At 47.3% G+C, this 18,307-nt stretch overlaps 1 protein-coding gene and 1 long non-coding RNA gene across 8 annotated transcripts in view; one reads left to right on the forward strand and one right to left on the reverse strand.

Annotated features, from left to right (window-relative positions):
• Ankrd11 (ankyrin repeat domain containing 11) overlaps positions 1-18,307 on the forward strand; it is a 205,938-nt gene that overhangs the window by 182,012 nt on the left and 5,619 nt on the right. For 6 of the 7 annotated variants that reach the window (XM_059263863.1, XM_059263862.1, XM_059263864.1 and 3 more), the window contains exons 5-9: positions 5,350-5,520; positions 5,697-5,900; positions 6,979-7,121; positions 9,273-9,420; positions 9,854-16,407. In XM_059263863.1, coding sequence (XP_059119846.1) covers positions 5,350-5,520; positions 5,697-5,900; positions 6,979-7,121; positions 9,273-9,420; positions 9,854-16,407 — 7,220 coding nt within the window. Of the gene's footprint in view, positions 1-4,796; positions 4,894-5,349; positions 5,521-5,696; positions 5,901-6,978; positions 7,122-9,272; positions 9,421-9,853; positions 16,408-18,307 lie in introns of all 7 variants that reach the window. The other variant, XM_059263865.1, reaches the window with a different exon arrangement.
• On the reverse strand, positions 4,359-6,290 carry LOC131911625 (uncharacterized). Its single transcript, XR_009379408.1, has 2 exons — positions 6,113-6,290; positions 4,359-4,875 (listed from the first exon to the last, which is right to left on the reverse strand). It is a non-coding gene; the product is annotated as an uncharacterized LOC131911625 (long non-coding RNA).

Raw genomic sequence — 18,307 nt, forward strand, 5'->3', positions numbered from 1 at the left:
CTTGATGAGGATGTGCTACAGGTTAGGCTGCTGAGACCAGTGCTCCTAACCCTCTACCCACTATGCTAGAATTGTAGCTCAGGGCTTAGATAAGTTGGATGGAGGTCCTTTTTGCAACTTATGACCTAGTGTGTGTCTTGTCCACAGTTGGGACTTTGTGGCCAGAAACACTGTACTTAATTACTCTAGATTCCAAGACCAGGTCATATATTTGGTTGGAGAGGCATGGTTTGTTTTTGTGGGATTTTTTTTTTATATGTAAAAACCAAGGAGTTTTTTTAAGAGTGTCGGTGTTCACTATACCTTACCCATATCTAGGAGTGGTGGGAAACTATTCCATGGAGTTTCATTGGCACCTGCAAGGCATTTACTGCTGTTTCAAAATATTACCATGGAGGTTGTTTCTGTAGAGTTTCTTAAGATTATACTGGCATCTAGATTCTGAAGTGACAAATAAGAGTTACAATTTCAGTAATGAGATATAGTCTATACCCTAAAAAGTGGTCTCATTGCAAAAGCCTAGAATTAGAAATGCCATAACCAGCTGAGTTCTTATGATATATTCCTGCGGCCTGCAGCAAACCCCCACACTATGAAATGAACTTTTAAGTACAATACCTCAGTAGAGTTCTAGGCCCCAGAATTGGACTTCTACCCTGAAGCCAGTCCTCAGACACCACAGAATGCTTGTCCCCATAAAATGGCGAAGTCTTTAGATCCCCTTTGTCTACAAGGAAGGCAGTCTCCATTTAAAGATCCCAGGCTCTGTTGGTATACTCTAAAGAGGATTAGTTGGCTTCTGCTCTGAAACCTGTCCCTCCTCTAGTAGGGTTGGACTTGTGCTTCCATACCCACTGGCAGGACCATAGGTTTAATGTCATTGCCGAGATTCCTGGATGCCAGAACTCCCTGGTAGAATTACAGACAACAGAGAAGAAAACTTTTTCAAAAAGCTCTGCAAGCCTGGCTTTAGAATAACACCCTGGAATAGACAAAATGAAAACTAGTAGAATGTAATAGAAGAAAAAATTAAGATCAGTAGGAAAAAAAACACTAAGTATCAAACATCTGGAAATGAAAATTGTCACTAAAATTAAAAATTCAATGGCCACACTATATAGTTTATTAGATATGACATTTTAAAAAAAGAATCAGTGGGAGTAAAACACTTATGTACAAAATTGAGAATGTGCAAAAGCTAGGTTTTGGTGGCATGTGTTTGTAATCCCAGATCTGGAAAGGTATAGACAGGTAAATATCTGGAACTCACTGGCCGGCCAGCCTAGCCTACTTGGCAAACCTCAGGCCATTAAGAAAGCATGTTGGAAAACAATAAAAATAAAAGATAAAGATGCACTGTGTCTGTGAAAAGATACCCAAGGTTGACCTCTACACCCACACATACAAACACCCACAGAATAACCAGTGAATTAATTGTAGCTGAAGAAATTTCTTGAACTAAGACATAGATTGAAAGAGGAGAGATAAGAGTAAGGATTAATGAATCTGGTTAGAGTAGTAAGGGAGAGGAGGCAGGCACAGGAGAGCTGACTCTAAAGAAGAGTGAAGGAGAATCATAAGCAAGGAAAGAGTAAGTATAGATAGGAGCATTGGTTGTAGGTTCGTGAGGATGTATCCAGGTCAGTGAGCCGAGAAGACACTGTTGAACAGCACTGATAGAGTCATAGGCCTCTACTACCCCAGCAGCCAGGAGCTGGATGTGTTGCCCCTTCATTCAAGGAATCTGTTCTTGGGAAAGTGCACTCTGTCCTTGCTGCCGAAAACCACTGTGCATCTAGAAGGCCTTTCCTCTGATAGATGTAATGGCAAGGAGGAGTCAGAGCAGGCTGCCAATGCATTTGTCCAATCTTCTGAAGGCCACACCAGCAGTGCCAGGTGATGGGAAGGAGAAAGGGTCAGGGGGTGATCCAACCACAAGCTAGGAAGTGCTTATTGGTGTCTTGTGTATTCCATCTGAGTGATAAAACACAACTTTGTTACCTCAAGATCTGACATGAGGCATGTGGGTGCTAAGAAAGGTACTGCGAAAAAGCAGAGCACTATCACATTTTTTTTTGTTGAATATAGGTGAGAAGTAGAACCATCCAGGCTCGTGTCTGCCTAAGAGAACTGCCATAGCTGAGATCTCTCCTTGGGTGTTGGCAGGGTCTGTGGGTCCATCCCTCTCCCATTCTCTATTTTCTCAGACCCTCTGCCCTTGGGCTCTACTCAAAGCAAAGCCTAAGGAGCACTGTTTTAAAGGGGACTCTTGGATCCGTTGGACAGCCCTCCCCTGCTGCCCTTCTGTAGGCTCAGGTAAACTTGTGATCCTACCTGCCACTCATTCAACCATGTCATAGACTGAATTTCGCCTTGGATCTGTCAGTATTCTACTTTAGCAATTTAGCAGATACCATTTGGAAATCTTACGAAGTCTACTTTGCTTCCATTTGAATAATAGAAATGGAAATCAGTATAAAATGCCAGAGGAACTCTGGTTGTCTGCAGGAACTAATAGTTTCTCCTGCTTCCTGCCCCGTTTCCTTCCAACAGACAGGATACAACTGTGACAATGGGTGCGGAGCTGGGTCACCTGAGCCCACAGCTTAGGCCAGCCCTACAGCTTGCCAGACTGTTCAGCATCTGGTGGTGGTGGTGGTGGGTGCAGGTAGCATATTCTGCTCCAGGAGCATCTGCAACACAGCCTGTGTCCATGTTGGGTAGCTCAGCCATTTTTGGACACACTAAGCCTGAGTGTATTCTGAATCTTGGCATATGACAGAACTTTCAGTGTCCTTTCAGGGACTACTTTGGTGTCCATCTTTTACCCCAGAAGTCTGATAGGCACTCAGGTTTGCTGGCCTTTGAAGCTGGGGAGTGAAATTGGACAGTTGTGGGTACCAGTTGTTGCATGTGCTTAGCAAAAGCTACATTTACAATGAAGAGCTTCAGACTTTGAGGAAAGCACATTTCAGAACCATCCCTACCCCCACTCCCATTTGGACAATTAAGTGATGAAGTTCTAAGATGTTTGGCTGTGTGAGAAGTTACTGTGCTCAGGGACCAAAGTCTTCAGGGGGAGGGGAGCAGAGCAATATCTTAGTGGTGCTGCATGTCCGCGAGCATCTTTAAGAGCAGGGAAATGCCTCTTGGCTCAGTGAGAGCCAGTGGTCACTGAGCTGCAGAGAGGGACAGCTGCTGCCTTAAAAGCCCAGACCTGATACTCCTCCCAGCCTATGTGTCCCCTGGTTGGCAGCAGCTGTTCTGAAGGACAGGCAGATCTTGTGTTCTTAGTTTCCCTACAAGGAAAAAGCCCAGAGTGGGCTCCTTGCCTGAGCTTTTGAATGACCTGCTAGAGTACATGTGCCTCAGACTGCTAGCCTGGTACATTTTTACTAGGTTCCTTTGTTATCTTTAAAATAACAGGTATGTGGCCAGGCATGGTAGCAAACACCTTTAATTCCAGAAGGTAGAGAGGCAGGCTGATCTCTTGAGTTTGGTCTACATAGTGAGTTCAGGGCCAGTCAGGCTATGTAGTAAGACCCTATCTCAAACAAAACAAAACAAGATGTATAGGTATGTCTGTGCATGCCTATAATTCCAGCCCTTGTTGGAGGCAGGAAGATGGGGTGTTGTTTGAGGCCAGCCTGGGGCTATATGAGACCATTTTAAACAAAATACCACCTGTAACTTAGTTGGCAGGGTTGGGAGTCTCGTTTGAGACTCAGTATAGTGCCAAACTTAAACAAAACAGAAAATTATGCTTTATGATCTGAAGACACACTAACCTGCAGTATGTCAACCATATACTGCACAAAAGCAGAGCTGACCACTTGGAGTTGGTAATGTAATTAGCAGGTGTCACCCACCGCTGGGACTATGTCATACTCTGTATAGTATGAGAGTGGCATGGCTTTCTGACATTTTGTTCTTGCCATATTCTTAATGTTTTGTTGTTGTTGTTCCTTTCTCATGTTGTACATCATGGCTTGTTCAAAACTAGCTAGTGGTGGCTTGAAGTATTTAGGGGAGTTTTGTCAGGAGTTGTTAAACTGGCAAATGTTGCTGCCTACAGGCTTGTCACATTAAAAAATCTTCTAAGTCAGCAAGCCACAAGTTTAGTTTTTAAGAAGGCAGTCTGAAATACTTGTAAAAAACTTAACAGTTTGTCAGAAAACTCAGTAGAAAAGTGGTAGGATGGTTTGGGGGCCTGAGGACACTAACCTAAACAGAGGGGAAGTGCTGATGAAGCCAGACAAAGCAGCTGAAGACCAGAGTGAGTCTTCAGTGACAGGGAGTCATGTTATCTACTGAAGCTACTTTTTCTTAAAGCTGTCACCTACCTCTAGAGTCAGGCATTGGTTTCAGAAGCTAGTTTATCCCTGCAGAGGGTTTTCTGGATAGGAAGGGGAGAAAACTACTGCCAGTAAGAGCCTCATCGGCATTTTCCCTTGCCAGACTTTGGCAAATCCAGGCTATGTACCCTGTGACCTGGGGAACCCTAAACCCATCTTAGCCCTGCTCAGGGCCTTACCCCTGATCTCCACAGCAAGAGAGGTGCTTGCTGCTAGGCAAAAAGCAAAGTGAGAGCCTTTGTGTTCCCAAACGATGGACTTTGGAGTGTTTTCTCCACATCCCACCTCTTTTAAGAGCAGCAGCACAGTCTTTCCATAGAGTTGGCAGGGCATTTTGTCACCTGTCAGAGGCACCCAGGACCTGCTTGTTAGGAGGCGGTTAAGATGGAACAGCTGAGCTGTTACATCGTTCTTGTTAGTGCTCTGTGTTGATGCCTTTAGATGCCTCCAGCTCAGTCCATGTTGTGGTACTGCAAGGCTGGTACGGTCCTCGAAGCACCATGGCATGAAATGGAGGTTCCTAGAAGCAAGAAGAAAGGTACAGTACTGACAAGTTGGCCTTGATTTATTTACATATATTAAACTGTGTCTGCCATTTTATATCTGCACTGTTTGTTTGGAGGAGGGCTGGGAAGGAGTTTAATTGCAGACACGTGTTAATAATAGAGACCTGTCCCATGTGGGCCAGGCCAGTGGTGTTGAACCATCCTACTGCCTTTGTGTGTGGCGCCTGTAGGGAGCAAATGGTTGGTGGAGACCGAGACTTAGATTTGATGGGCTGACAACAGGGCATTTATACTGTGTCTCTCACAGCTACTGCTCAGAGTGGGGTGATGTCAGTGCTCCCCGTACTGACACTTCCCCTTACAGACCTTCCTTGTTGCTCCGTAAGCTATGGGGTGGAATGAAGGGGCTCTGTAACATTAGTTAAAAATCCAGCTCTGAGGATTGGGCATGAAGTCTCCCCTCCCTTTCTCCCTCACCTGCCACACAGAGAAGCAGGGTCCCGAGCGGAAGAGGATCAAGAAGGAGCCTGTTGCCCGGAAGTCCGGGCTACTGTTCGGCATGGGGCTGTCTGGGATCCGAGCTGGATACCCTCTCTCTGAGCGTCAACAGGTGGCTCTGCTCATGCAGATGACTGCTGAGGAGTCTGCAAATAGCCCAGGTGAGCCCCAGGAACCTGAGTTGTTTTTTGGACAGGGAGGGAATGGCTGTACTTGGCAATGGGTCCTGTGTGGATCCCTTTCCCCTCATGAAAATGGTTGGGTTCTGGTTCTTGAGGTTCCCATGAAACAAAGCTGCCTTTTGTAATGCTCTACTTGTTTCTTCCTTGGCCTGCAGTAGACACAACACCAAAGCACCCCTCCCAGTCTACAGTGTGTCAGAAGGGGACCCCCAACTCTGCCTCAAAAACCAAAGATAAGGTAAACAAGAGAAATGAACGAGGAGAGACACGTCTGCACCGAGCAGCTATCCGGGGTGATGCCCGGCGCATCAAGGAGCTCATCAGCGAGGGCGCAGATGTCAATGTCAAGGACTTTGCAGGTAAGTCCTTGCTGTCCTTGGGCAACTTGCTTCTGGAGGGTGAGCCTCCTGCCCTTGGTCCCAGAACATGGGAAGGAAGTGTTTTTGTGGAGTATGGTTGGTTTCTGTGGTTGACCTCATGTTTACACAGTGTGATTTGCTTATTTCAGTATTTCAGGATCTTGATTTGTTTTTGTTATTCTTAAGCAAGTAAAGGGGCTTTAAATATTTACCTTTTACGGGTCTACCACAAGGCAGGTTCCTGGAGGGTCTTGCTCTGGTGTTTAAAAAAGTACCTGCTTTGTTCCAGGCCACTCTGCTGTAGATTGAGCACTCATGCTGTTTACTACAGAGGTTGGACTGGGCATAAGTGGAGGCACCTCCCGAGATGTGTGGCCAAGGCTCTGTTAATTGTGTGATTTTTGTGATTAGAGTATTGGACTGCCTTTTTGAGATGCATGCCCTACACCATGATGCAACACTGTAGGAGAATTATGTGCTCATGGTGCAATGATAGCTGGAGGGGGTAGGGCTGGGGGTTATGGTCAGAATACATTGTATACAAGTATGAAATTATCAAAGAATTTTTTGAAAAGATTATCTCAGAAAGAAAAAACAGTGAGGAGAGGAGTTGGGCAAAATCAACTTTGTGCAGAACCTTAATTTCTCTACTTTTCTCTACTGCCTAGTTTATGATAGTTTGATTCTACCAAATTTAGCATGTTATTTTAAAACAGTTTTCCTTGGGGAAAATGGGAGCTGTCTGTAAAGACTGCCACTAGACCCTCCAGCCAGAGCCCAGGGGCCTCCTGAGTGAGTCCTGTGGCAGGCAATGCTGCACAAATTTTCTGCCCATGTATAGTTTCTTCTACAAGTTATAAATCTGCAGAGTTAGTAGGCTAGATAGTCATTATGAAAAGCACAAGAAAAAAAAAGTGATGCCTTCGCTGGGTATAACCTGCTTTCTTAGAGGGCTCCTCCTTAGGGAAGAACAACACCCCCCCCCCCCCCCTACACCCCTGTTGTCATTCACTACAATTTAGGCAGGAGCCAAGTTTTCAGGGATTACGTAACAAATACCCTAAGTTTCTGTTTTTAGGCTGGACTGCACTGCATGAGGCGTGTAACCGGGGCTATTATGACATCGCCAAGCAGCTGTTAGCCGCTGGTGCAGAGGTGAACACTAAGGGCCTGGATGATGACACGCCTTTGCATGATGCCGCCAACAACGGGCACTACAAGGTTGGCATCTCCCTGCGGCCCTCCAGTGGCTGCTCTGTCCTTAACTTCTGGACCATTCTACAGCTTCCTGTTTCTCTGTCTTAGCTAGTTTTCACATTTTCTGATACTGGGAAGTAAGTTTTATGTTGTCATCATTGTTGTCCCCTGTTGATCTCAATCTCCTTTCCAGCGCTAAGGCCTAGCTGTTCATTCTGCCCTAGGTCAGTACTGAGATAACCTCTCAGTTTTGATAACAGGACTATATTAAATGTACAGTGTTGGCTCTGTTGGCCTGGCTGGATAGCTTTATGAGTTGCTGCTGCGTCCCTGTTACCACTGGTACCGATTCCATCCGGAAGGTCAATCCAAAGTCTTGGATAGAGTAACACTTGAGAAATAGAGTCAGCACATGGGATTATAGTCAAAATTAGATTACTGTGGTAGGTCAGGACCTCATCTCTTAAGGACAGGGTTTCCTGTATCTCTGCAGCAGGAAACACTTAAGATGTGCTGGGCATACATACTTCTTCCTACAAGAGAATGGGTTGCAGAAGTGACTTCATTACTAGACTCCCTTTGAGTGGACAGGACAATAAGCATGGTGAGGATGAGAACATCTGCCCGGGTAATAGTGCTAAAAAGCAGCCCCTGCCCAGCTATTTTGAGAAGTACCAGGAACCTATAGATCAGGATCCTCCAAGAACTCAGTGGTACACAGTGAATCTTTGTGGGTTGGGTCTTTTGAATGAAAAGATTAGTGAGACAGCCAGAAGGGAAGGAATATATATATATATATATATATATATATATATATATATATATATATATATATGATTTTACGGCCTATTAAGTTTTTAGGTGAGATAGTGGCATGGTGGTGTATTTGTTTGCTGGTTTTTAGGAGCCCTTTTAGAAAAATGTACTGGAAAAGTTTATCAAATGCCTAAGACTTGTAAAAGAATACCCTGAAAGGTGGGCAGTTTGAGTACAGGTCGCTGTGAGCTTGCAGGTGATAAAACTTGAGGGCAAGGGCCATTATCTAAGTCTCCATATATGCATGAGTTTTAACTTCTTTTATAATTATGTAAAATGTCACAAGCTGTAGTAACACAGTGAGGTGAGCAGAACCTCTTAGAAGAGAACATACAGGGTGGTCCAAAAGGCAACTTTTGAAAACCTCTCTTCTTAGCTGGACCAAGGAGATGGAAGAGACATTAAGATAACAGACCTGGTAGGAATATGGCCTGCGTTGCTGGCCTTAGGGAAAAGGCACGGGTGGATATTGACTTCTAACAGCAGAGAAGTAGATCCTTGGTCCCACCACCACCGGAACTAAATTCTGACAACCTACACAATGAAGGAAGGAGCCAGCTTTATCTGTACTTTGATGTAAGCAAGTGAAACTGATTCCTTCAGGCTGTAAGACAGGTTGTGGTGATTTGTTACAGCAGCAGTAGAAAACTTATATGCACTAAAAACTCTTCATGCTGATGATCCTATGCAAAACATTATTCTTGAAGTGCAAACACTGTGAGTGACAAGAGTATGTATTAAAGCCTGAAGTAAAGTTGAGGGTAGATGGAAACTGGATGTTTGCGCTGGAGTTGAGTGAGTTTCTGTCAGGCATGTGAAACACAGATTGCTGATTATAAATGGTTGAATAGAGCTGTTGAAATGTCACCTTGAATGTTTCTGTCACCCATGTAACCATCTTTATGCATGTAAAATCAAGCAAGGAGGAGTTATCTTATTTTCTAATGTAAATGAAAATAAATAAACCAGCTTACAGAAATGTGGTCTTTGTTTCCTCTATTTTCCACACCCCAGTCCTCCTAAGATAACTTCCCCTATGTACCTACCCTTCGGACCTGCACTGCTGACCAGCTCTCTTGGTGGGAAGGGAGCTGTGTAAGAAGATTTTGGGGAAGAGGTAGCACATCAAGGAAGAGAGATGGAGAAAACATGGAAGAAGTGAACCGCTTTTGAATGGGAACCCTGTGCAATCTCTCACAAAAAGAGGACAGGCTTGCTGGACACCTAGAGACCTTGCCACAATGGCTCTGCACATAGTACCCCCACAACAGGGTGTAGAGTGGCCTATAGCTTTCTACAGGCATGGCAGAGTAACTATTTTTCAAATAGTCTGCTAATACCATTATTAATGTTTTGTAGGTGGTGAAGTTGTTGTTACGATATGGCGGAAACCCTCAGCAAAGCAACAGGAAAGGCGAGACACCGTTGAAAGTAGCCAATTCCCCAACGATGGTGAATCTCCTGTTAGGCAAAGGCACATACACTTCCAGTGAGGAGAGCTCCACTGGTAAGCCAGGCAGACAGAACATGTGAGTGGGTGGGCGAGGCTCTGTACTCCCTGATGGGAGAGCGCCCTGCAGTGTCTCCATATGGTATTTCCCTGCAGATTGTCACACAGGGTCTACAAGCCTCCTCAGGTGGCTGGCGCCTTCAGGAACTTCCAGATACAGGAGTTCTGCCAGGGTGCCTCACTGCCAAGATGCCTGCACTCTGTCTGCTGAGATGCCAGCCTTGTCTCTCACTGTGGGTTCCTTCTGCCTTTGGTTGGCCTCAGATGTGACTAAAGTAAAGTGCTTTTTTAGAAGCAAAGGCAACCAGCCTCCCCTTCTGGGTGGCCATGCACTGGGAAGGCCTGTTCCTCCACAGCTAGAGAGCATTCTTAACTGATGCTAGTAAAATGATTCTGACCTGCTTGATAACTCCCTTCCTGTTCCCAACAGAGAGCTCTGAAGAGGAGGACGCCCCATCGTTTGCACCTTCCAGCTCTGTTGATGGCAATAACACAGACTCTGAGTTTGAGAAAGGCCTCAAGCTTAAGGCTAAGAATCCAGAGCCCCAAAAAACTGTGACCCCTGTCAAGGATGAGTATGAGTTTGACGAAGATGATGAGCAGGACAGGGTTCCTCCAGTGGATGACAAGCACTTGCTGAAGAAAGACTATAGGAAAGAAACTAAATCAAATAGTTTCATTTCAATACCCAAAATGGAAGTTAAGAGTTACTCAAAAAACAACACACTTGCACCAAAGAAGGCAGCCCATCGCATCTTGTCAGATACTTCAGATGAAGAGGATGTGAGTGTTGCCATGGGGGCTGGAGAGAAACTGAGGTTGTCGGCACACACGATGCTACCTAGTAGTAAGGCTAGAGAGTCTTCTAGTTCTAGGCAGCAGAAAGAAAAAAATAAATTGAAAAAGAAACGAAAGAAAGAAACAAAAGGCAAAGAAGTTCGGTTTGGAAAGAGGAATGACAAATTCTGTTCCTCCGGGTCAGAAAGCGAGTCCTCAGAGAGTGATGAGGATGATGGGGACTCTGTGGGGAGCTCAAGCTGCCTCAAGGGGTCCCCGCTGGTGCTGAAGGACCCCTCCCTGTTCAGCTCACTGTCTGCCTCCTCCACCTCGTCTCATGGTAGTGCTGTGGCCCAGAAACACAGCTCTGGCCACACGGACCAGCACACTAAGCACTGGCGCACTGACAATTGGAAAGCCATTTCTTCCCCAGCCTGGTCTGAGGTCAGCTCTTTGTCAGACTCCTCAAGGACGGGACTGACCAGCGAGTCTGACTGCTCCTCTGAGGGGTCCAGTGTGGAATCTCTGAAGCCTACGAGGAGGAAGCAGGAACACCGTAAAAGGGGTGGCCTGCAGAGCATGCCACCTGAGAAGAGAAGCACCTTCCACCCCTGTACAGATGGAGCTGTCCCCAAGCTGGACAAGGAAGGGAAAGTGGTCAAAAAACACAAAACAAAACACAAACACAAAAACAAAGAGAAAGGACAATGTTCAGTCAGCCAAGAACTTAAATTGAAAAGCTTTACATACGAATATGAGGATTCCAAGCAAAAGTCAGATAAGGCCATCCTCTTAGATAACGACATTTCCACTGAAAATAAGTTAAAAGTATTGAAACACGACAGAGACCATTTTAAGAAAGAAGATAAACTTGGGAAGATGAAGTCAGAGGATAAAGAGTGGCTCTTTAAGGATGAGAAGGCACTAAAGAGAATCAAGGATGTCAATAAAGACATCAACAGATCTTTCCGGGAAGAAAAAGACCGTCCCAGTAAGGCAGAAAGGGAGAAGTCTACAAAGGAAAAGTCTCCCAAGGAGGAAAAACTGAGATTGTACAAAGAGGAAAGGAAGAAAAGGTCCAAAGACCGACCTTCCAAGGTAGAGAAGAAGAATGACATGAAAGAGGACAAGGTTTCCAAGGAGAAAGACAAGGCCTTCAAAGAGGATAAAGAAAAACTGAAGAAGGAAAAGGTATACAGGGAAGATGCTACTTTTGATGAATATTGTAACAAAAGTCAGTTTCTGGAGCACGAGGACACCAAGTTCAGCCTTTCTGATGACCAACAAGAGAGGTGGTTTTCTGACTTGTCTGATTCCTCTTTTGATTTCAAAGGAGAGGACAGCTGGGACTCTCCAGTGACAGACTATAGAGACATTAAGAATGACTCTGTGGCCAAACTTATCCTGGAAACAGTCAAAGAAGACAATAAAGAAAAGAAGCGTGACAACAAAACCCGGGAAAAGCGAGACTTTAGAGACTCTTTCTTCCGAAAGAAAGACAGGGACTATCTAGACAAGAACTCTGAGAAGAGGAGAGACCAAACAGAAAAGCATAAAAGCATCCCCAGCTATCTCTCTGAGAAAGATAAGAAGAGGCGAGAGTCTGCTGAGGTAGCCCGGGACAGGAGGGATACCCTAGAGGGCTCCCGGGAGCGGAGGGATGGGCGTATAAGATCTGAAGAGGTACATAGGGAGGACCTAAAGGAGTGTGGCTGTGAGAGCACTTTCAAGGACAAGTCAGACTGTGACTTCACCAAGAACCTGGAGCCCTGGGAACGGCCCCATGCAGCACGGGAAAAAGAGAAAAAGGATGTCCTAGAAAAGGAGAGGAAGGAAAAGGGCAGGGCAGACAAGTACAAAGACAAATCCAGTGAGAGAGACAGAAGTGAGAAATCTATCCTTGAGAAGTGTCAGAAAGACAAAGAATTTGATAAATGTTTCAAAGAGAAGAAAGATGGCAAGGAAAAGCATAAAGACATACACAGCAAAGACAGAAAATCATCCCTCGACCAAATAAGAGAGAAAAAGGAGAAGATGTTCCCGAGCATCATCTCAGAAGACTTCTCAGAAAAAAAGGACGATAAAAAGGGAAAGGAGAAGAGCTGGTACATTGCAGACATATTCACAGATGAAAGTGAAGATGAGAAAGACGATTACATGGCCAGCAGCTTCAAGGTTGGAGAGGCCAGCGACATACAGAGAGTGGATAGCCTCCAGGAGAAGGAGGATGGAAGAGAACATCCCTCAGACAGACACAGAAAGTCCTCTTCTGACAGGCAGCACACAGAGAAGCCGAGAGACAAAGAGCCCAAGGAGAAGAAGAAAGACAGAGGAGTTGTGGAAGTGGGGAAGGACAAGAAGGAAAAGCTCTTTGAGAAGCACAAAGAAAAGAAAGATAAAGAGTGTACAGAAAAGTACAAGGACAGGAAAGACAGAGCTTCTGTTGACTCTGCCCAAGAAAAGAAAAATAAACAGAAGCTCCCTGAAAAGGTGGAGAAAAAGCACTTTGCTGAAGACAAGGCCAAGAGTAAGCACAAGGAGAAGCCAGAGAAGGAACACTCACGAGAAAGAAAGTCTTCACGAGGCCCTGAAATGGAGAAGAGCCTCCTGGAGAAGCTGGAGGAAGAGGCTCTGCATGACTACCGTGAAGACTCCAATGACAAGATCAGTGAAGTCTCCTCGGACAGCTTTGCTGACCATGGCCAGGAACCCAGCCTGAGCACACTTCTGGAGGTATCCTTTTCTGAGCCACCACCAGAGGACAAGGCCAGGGAGAGTACCTGCCTCTCAGAGAAGTTGAGGGAGAAGGAGAGGCACAGACATTCCTCTTCATCCTCTAAAAAAAGCCATGAGCGTGAGAGAGCCAAGAAGGAAAAGGCAGACAAGAAAGAGAAGAGTGATGACTACAAGGACAGTAGCAGTGGCACCAGGAAGGACTCCAGCCAATATGAGAAGGACTTCTTAGATACAGACGCTTACGGGGTTGCTTATACCACAAAAGCTGACATCGAGGAGGAGCTAGATAAAGCCATTGAGTTGTTTTCTTCAGAAAAGAAAGAAAGAAATGATTCTGAAAGAGAACCTGCAAAGAAGATAGAAAAGGAACTAAAGCCGTATGGGTCAAGTACCATCAGCATCCTAAAAGAGAAGAAGAAGAGAGAGAAGCATAGGGAAAAGTGGAGAGACGAGAAGGAGAAACACAGGGACAAGCATGTAGACGGGTTCCTGAGACACCACAAGGATGAGCCAAAGCCTGCAGCCAAAGATAAGGACAACCCTCCCAACTCCTTTAAGGAGAAGTCCAGGGACGAAAGCCTGAAGCTCAGTGAGACCAAGCTGAAGGAGAAGTTGAAGGAGAACACAGAGCGAGAAAAGGGCGACCCCTTGAAGCTGAGCAATGGGAATGACAAGCTTCTGCCATCTAGAGACTCGAGCAAGAAAGACATCAGGCCCCGCGAGAAGCTCCTGGGAGATGGTGACCTCATGATGACAAGTTTTGAAAGGATGCTCTCCCAGAAAGATCTTGAGATTGAGGAGCGGCACAAGCGGCACAAGGAGCGCATGAAGCAGATGGAGAAGATGCGGCATAGGTCTGGAGACCCCAAGCTCAAAGAGAAGAAGCCCACCGACGATGGGCGCAAAAAGAGCCTGGACCTTCCTTCCAAGAAAGCACTGGGCCTAGACCCTCCTTCCAAAGACAAAAAGCTCAAGGAGTCAGCTCCTATGCTGCCCACTGGTGAAAATAAGCCTCACTCTGGACCGGGTACAGAGTCCAAAGACTGGCTAGCTGGGCAAGGGCAACCCTTGAAGGAGGTTCTACCTGCTTCACCCCGGACTGAGCAGGGCCGACCCACTGGGGTGCCAACCCCCACCTCAGTGGTGTCTTGCCCCAGCTATGAGGAGGTGATGCACACACCCAGGACCCCATCCTGCAGTGCTGATGATTACCCTGACCTGGTGTTTGACTGCACTGACTCCCAACATTCAATGCCTGTCTCCACCACATCCACCAGCGCCTGCTCTCCACCCTTTTTTGACAGGTTCTCTGTGGCTTCCAGTGTGGTTTCAGAAAACCCAGGCCAGACGCCTACAAGGCCTGTCTCCACAAACCTGTATCGCTCAATCTCTGTGGATATCAGAAGGACACCCGAAGAAGAATTCAGTGTTGGGGACAAGTTGTATAGGCAGCAGAGTGTTCCTGCAGCCTCTAGTTTTGATTCCCCAGTACAGCACTTACTGGAAGAAAAGGCTCCTCTGCCACCCGTTCCTGCAGAGAAGTTTGCCTGCCTGTCCCCTGGGTACTATTCCCCAGACTATGGTATCCCCTCGCCTAAGGTGGACACACTGCACTGTCCACCAACAGCTGTGGTCAGTGCCACACCACCCCCAGATAGCGTCTTCTCCAGCCTACCAGCAAAGTCTTCCCCTTCCCCAAGAGGTGAACTGTTGACCCCAGCCATTGAGGGGACCCTACCCCCAGATCTAGGCCTACCTCTGGATGCCACAGAGGACCAGCAGGCCACAGCTGCCATCCTTCCCCCAGAGCCTAGCTACCTGGAACCCCTGGATGAGGGCCCCTTCAGCAGGGTTATTACTGAGGAGCCTGTTGAGTGGACACACACTGCTGCTGAGCAGGCCCTTTCTTCCACCCTTATTGCTAGTGCCTCGGAAAACCCTGTCAGCTGGCCTGTGGGCTCTGAACTTCTGCTAAAGTCTCCACAGAGGTTTGCAGAGTCCCCAAAACATTTCTGCCCTGGAGAGTCCCTCCACTCCACCACCCCAGGGCCCTTCAGTGCTGCAGAGCCCACGTACCCTGTCTCTCCAGTCTCTTACCCTTTGCCAGCTCCTGAGTCAGGCTTAGAGGAAGTCAAAGATGGTGGGACAGGAGCAGTCCCAGTGGCCATCTCTGCTGCAGAAGGGGCTGCTCCTTACGCTGCTCCCACCAGGCTGGAATCCTTCTTCAGCAACTGTAAATCACTCCCAGATGCACCCTTGGACACAGCCCCTGAGCCTACATGTGTTACTACTGTGGCTCAGGTAGAGGCTCTGGGACCCTTAGAGAGTGGCTTCCTAGACAGCAATCATGGTATATCTGCCCTCAGCCAGGTAGAACCAGTGCCGTGGCACGAAGCTTTTACCAGCCCTGAGGATGACCTCGACCTAGGGCCTTTCTCACTGCCAGAGCTCCCTCTCCAGGCCAAAGATGCTTCAGATGTCGAGGCAGAAGCTGTGGAGGGCAGTCCTGTTCCTCCAGGAGAAAGCTCTCCAGGTCCTCCTCCTGGGGTCCTCAGCAGTGGGGAGGCCTCTGCCTCAGCAGCTGAGGACCAACCAGCCCCGCCTCCTGAGGACGCATTGCCCCAGCTCTCCACTGAGCCGGAGCCCTCAGAGGAGCCAAAGTTGGATGTAGTTCTAGAAGCTACAGTGGAAACAGAGGTCCTCGCAGATGACAGTGCCCCTGAAGCTTCGGTCTCCAATTTGGTGCCGGCACCCAGTCCCCCTGAACAGCATCATCCCCTGGGAGGTGGTGATGAAGAGACTGAAACTGAAGACCCTTCTTCTGCTCCCTGCTGTGCACCTGATGGTCCTACCACAGATAGCTTAACACAGGCACACAGTGCAGAGGCCACCTGTGGTGTGGCTGTAGCTGAAGGGTCCCCAGGCAACATTCAGCCAGAGGCTACGGACCCAGAGCCCAAACCTATAGCCGAAGTCCCCAAGGCTCCCAAGGTGGAAGAAGTTCCTCAGCGCATGACCAGGAACCGTGCCCAGATGCTGGCAAGCCAGAGCAAGCAGAGCATACCCCCAACAGAGAAGGATCCAATGCCTGCCCCAACCTCTAGAGCCAAGGGCCGTGCCTCTGAGGAGGAAGATGCCCAGGCCCAGCACCCTCGCAAGCGCCGCTTCCAACGTTCTAGTCAGCAGCTGCAGCAGCAGCTGAACACATCCACACAGCAGACTCGGGAGGTCATTCAGCAGACGCTGGCCGCCATTGTGGATGCCATAAAGCTGGATGCCATTGAGCCCTACCACAGCGATAGGTCCAACCCATACTTTGAGTACCTTCAGATCAGAAAGAAGATTGAAGAGAAACGCAAGATCCTCTGCTGCATCACTCCACAGGCACCCCAGTGTTATGCTGAATATGTTACCTACACGGGGTCCTACCTCTTGGATGGCAAGCCACTCAGCAAGCTGCACATCCCTGTGGTGAGTGCCATGGGATCTGTGTGTGCACAAGCACCAGGCAGTAAGTAGGGCAACAAGGTACTGACGAACAGAGGCCTTTGGGGCTATGTTGGCACCTTTGTGGTCAGGAGAGGCACCAGCATTTTTTTATTATTATCATTTGGTTTTTCAAGACAGGGTTTCTCTGTAGCTTTGGAGCCTGTCCTGGAACTCAGGCTGGCGTTGAACTCATAGAGATCCTCCTGGCTCTGCCTCCCGAGTGCTGGGATTAAAAAAGTGCGTGGCCACCTCCCAGCTGGCACTGGCATTCTTGGTTGTCATTTGTGAGGGTCAGCGCCTTTACCTCACTAGCCCTGTATTATACGTACCCACCTCCAACCCATCTGTACAGTGGCTGTGTGGATCAAGGCCCTGGTCCCAGTGCTATACACCCCTTTAACAAGGAAGGGCCTCAGCTTATCTCCCTCTGTATTCCCACCTTCACTCATCGTGGATCTTGAGTCTCAGTGGGACCCTGAAGCCTCCCCTCCTTTATTCTTCATTGGAATTCTAAGACATCTGTGGCTACTGTTCTGCCTGACGGGCCGCCTTTGCCTCACTCTGCCTCATTCCCATGTGTCCCTTCAGTGGTCCTCCTGTAGCACATCCCACTTGGCCATGCAGATAGCTTTGACATCAGGCTTCAGAACTGGCCTTTTTTTCCACACATGCCGCTTTCCTAACTTCAGGATCTTCTTCATAAAAGCCAAAGGGAGGTCATTTTTCACCTCACTACTTACCTACAAGCAGTTTCCTTCTCTACACAGCTGGCTTTTGTAGCCAGCCCCCTTGTTTGCTACTCCCTAACTTGGATGGACTCACCATTGTGCTACAACATAAGTCTGTCTAAATGAGCACGAGGCCTGGAAGGAATTGTAGTCTTAAGGGAAGGACCATGCTGGCCCCACAGCAGTATCCTTTTTCTAATGGGCAGGTTCAGAGGAATATTAATCATCCCTGTGCTCAGTTTCCTGCCTGGTTCACCTTATAGATGACTTGTAGTCTGTGCTCCATTGGGAACCTCATACTGGAGGCTAGGTTTACTTAGACAAGTGAGGTCTGCTGAAATTTCAAGGTCACTCTCTGCTCTAGTTTTGTTGTTTATTTGTGTGTGCACAGCACAACACACACATGGAGGTCAGAACAGCTACTGGGAGTTTGTTTTCTCTTTCTACCGTATGGCTCCCAGAGATTGAACCCAGTTTATTGGGGTTGCTAGTATGTGCCTTTACCTGCCGAGCCATCTTGCTGGCCCCTAAGATTTAGTTTATAACTAAAAAAGTTCAAACCTCAAAGCAGCACAGAATTTATACTAGTTGTTATGGCCAGTCACAGATTTATTTCTGGATGGGTCTGTGATGGGTCTGTGACCCTTCCCAAGAGTACTTACAAGGCATGCTGATCATTGTCTGGTATGCTTTGGTTCGATTCCTACTACATAGACATGAGTCTTTGTGTCACATACTTGGTCACTGGGGGTGGACCTGAAACATGAGGGGAGGCTGCTAGCCGGGCCTCCCTATTGAGAAGTTTTTGCCTGCCTTTTGTAGTTCACCTTATCTTAGTGGAAAGGCTGTGAGACCATGTTCAAGTCTTCTCTGTAGCTTTCCTTGTTGTCAGGGCTTTTCTCTAATGATGGAGTTCTGCCATCAGAAAAAGTGCTTTCTTTTGAGCTTCCACCTTCCTGGCTCACAAAGGACTATATTTGGTGCCCCAAACCAGCCCTGCCATCACTGCTGCATGCTCTTCCTTTGGTTTACAGTGACAAGAGCCAATAAAATTTGGTTGCCTGGGGCCCTGTACACACACCTACTTCTCTGTCTGCTTTGGAAATTAGAAGTTAGAAGTTAGGTTCTCTGCTAACCTAACTTCTAGTCAGCAC

This window comes from Peromyscus eremicus, chromosome 5, assembly GCF_949786415.1.
Source record: "Peromyscus eremicus chromosome 5, PerEre_H2_v1, whole genome shotgun sequence".
Taxonomy (NCBI): Eukaryota; Metazoa; Chordata; class Mammalia; order Rodentia; family Cricetidae; genus Peromyscus; species Peromyscus eremicus.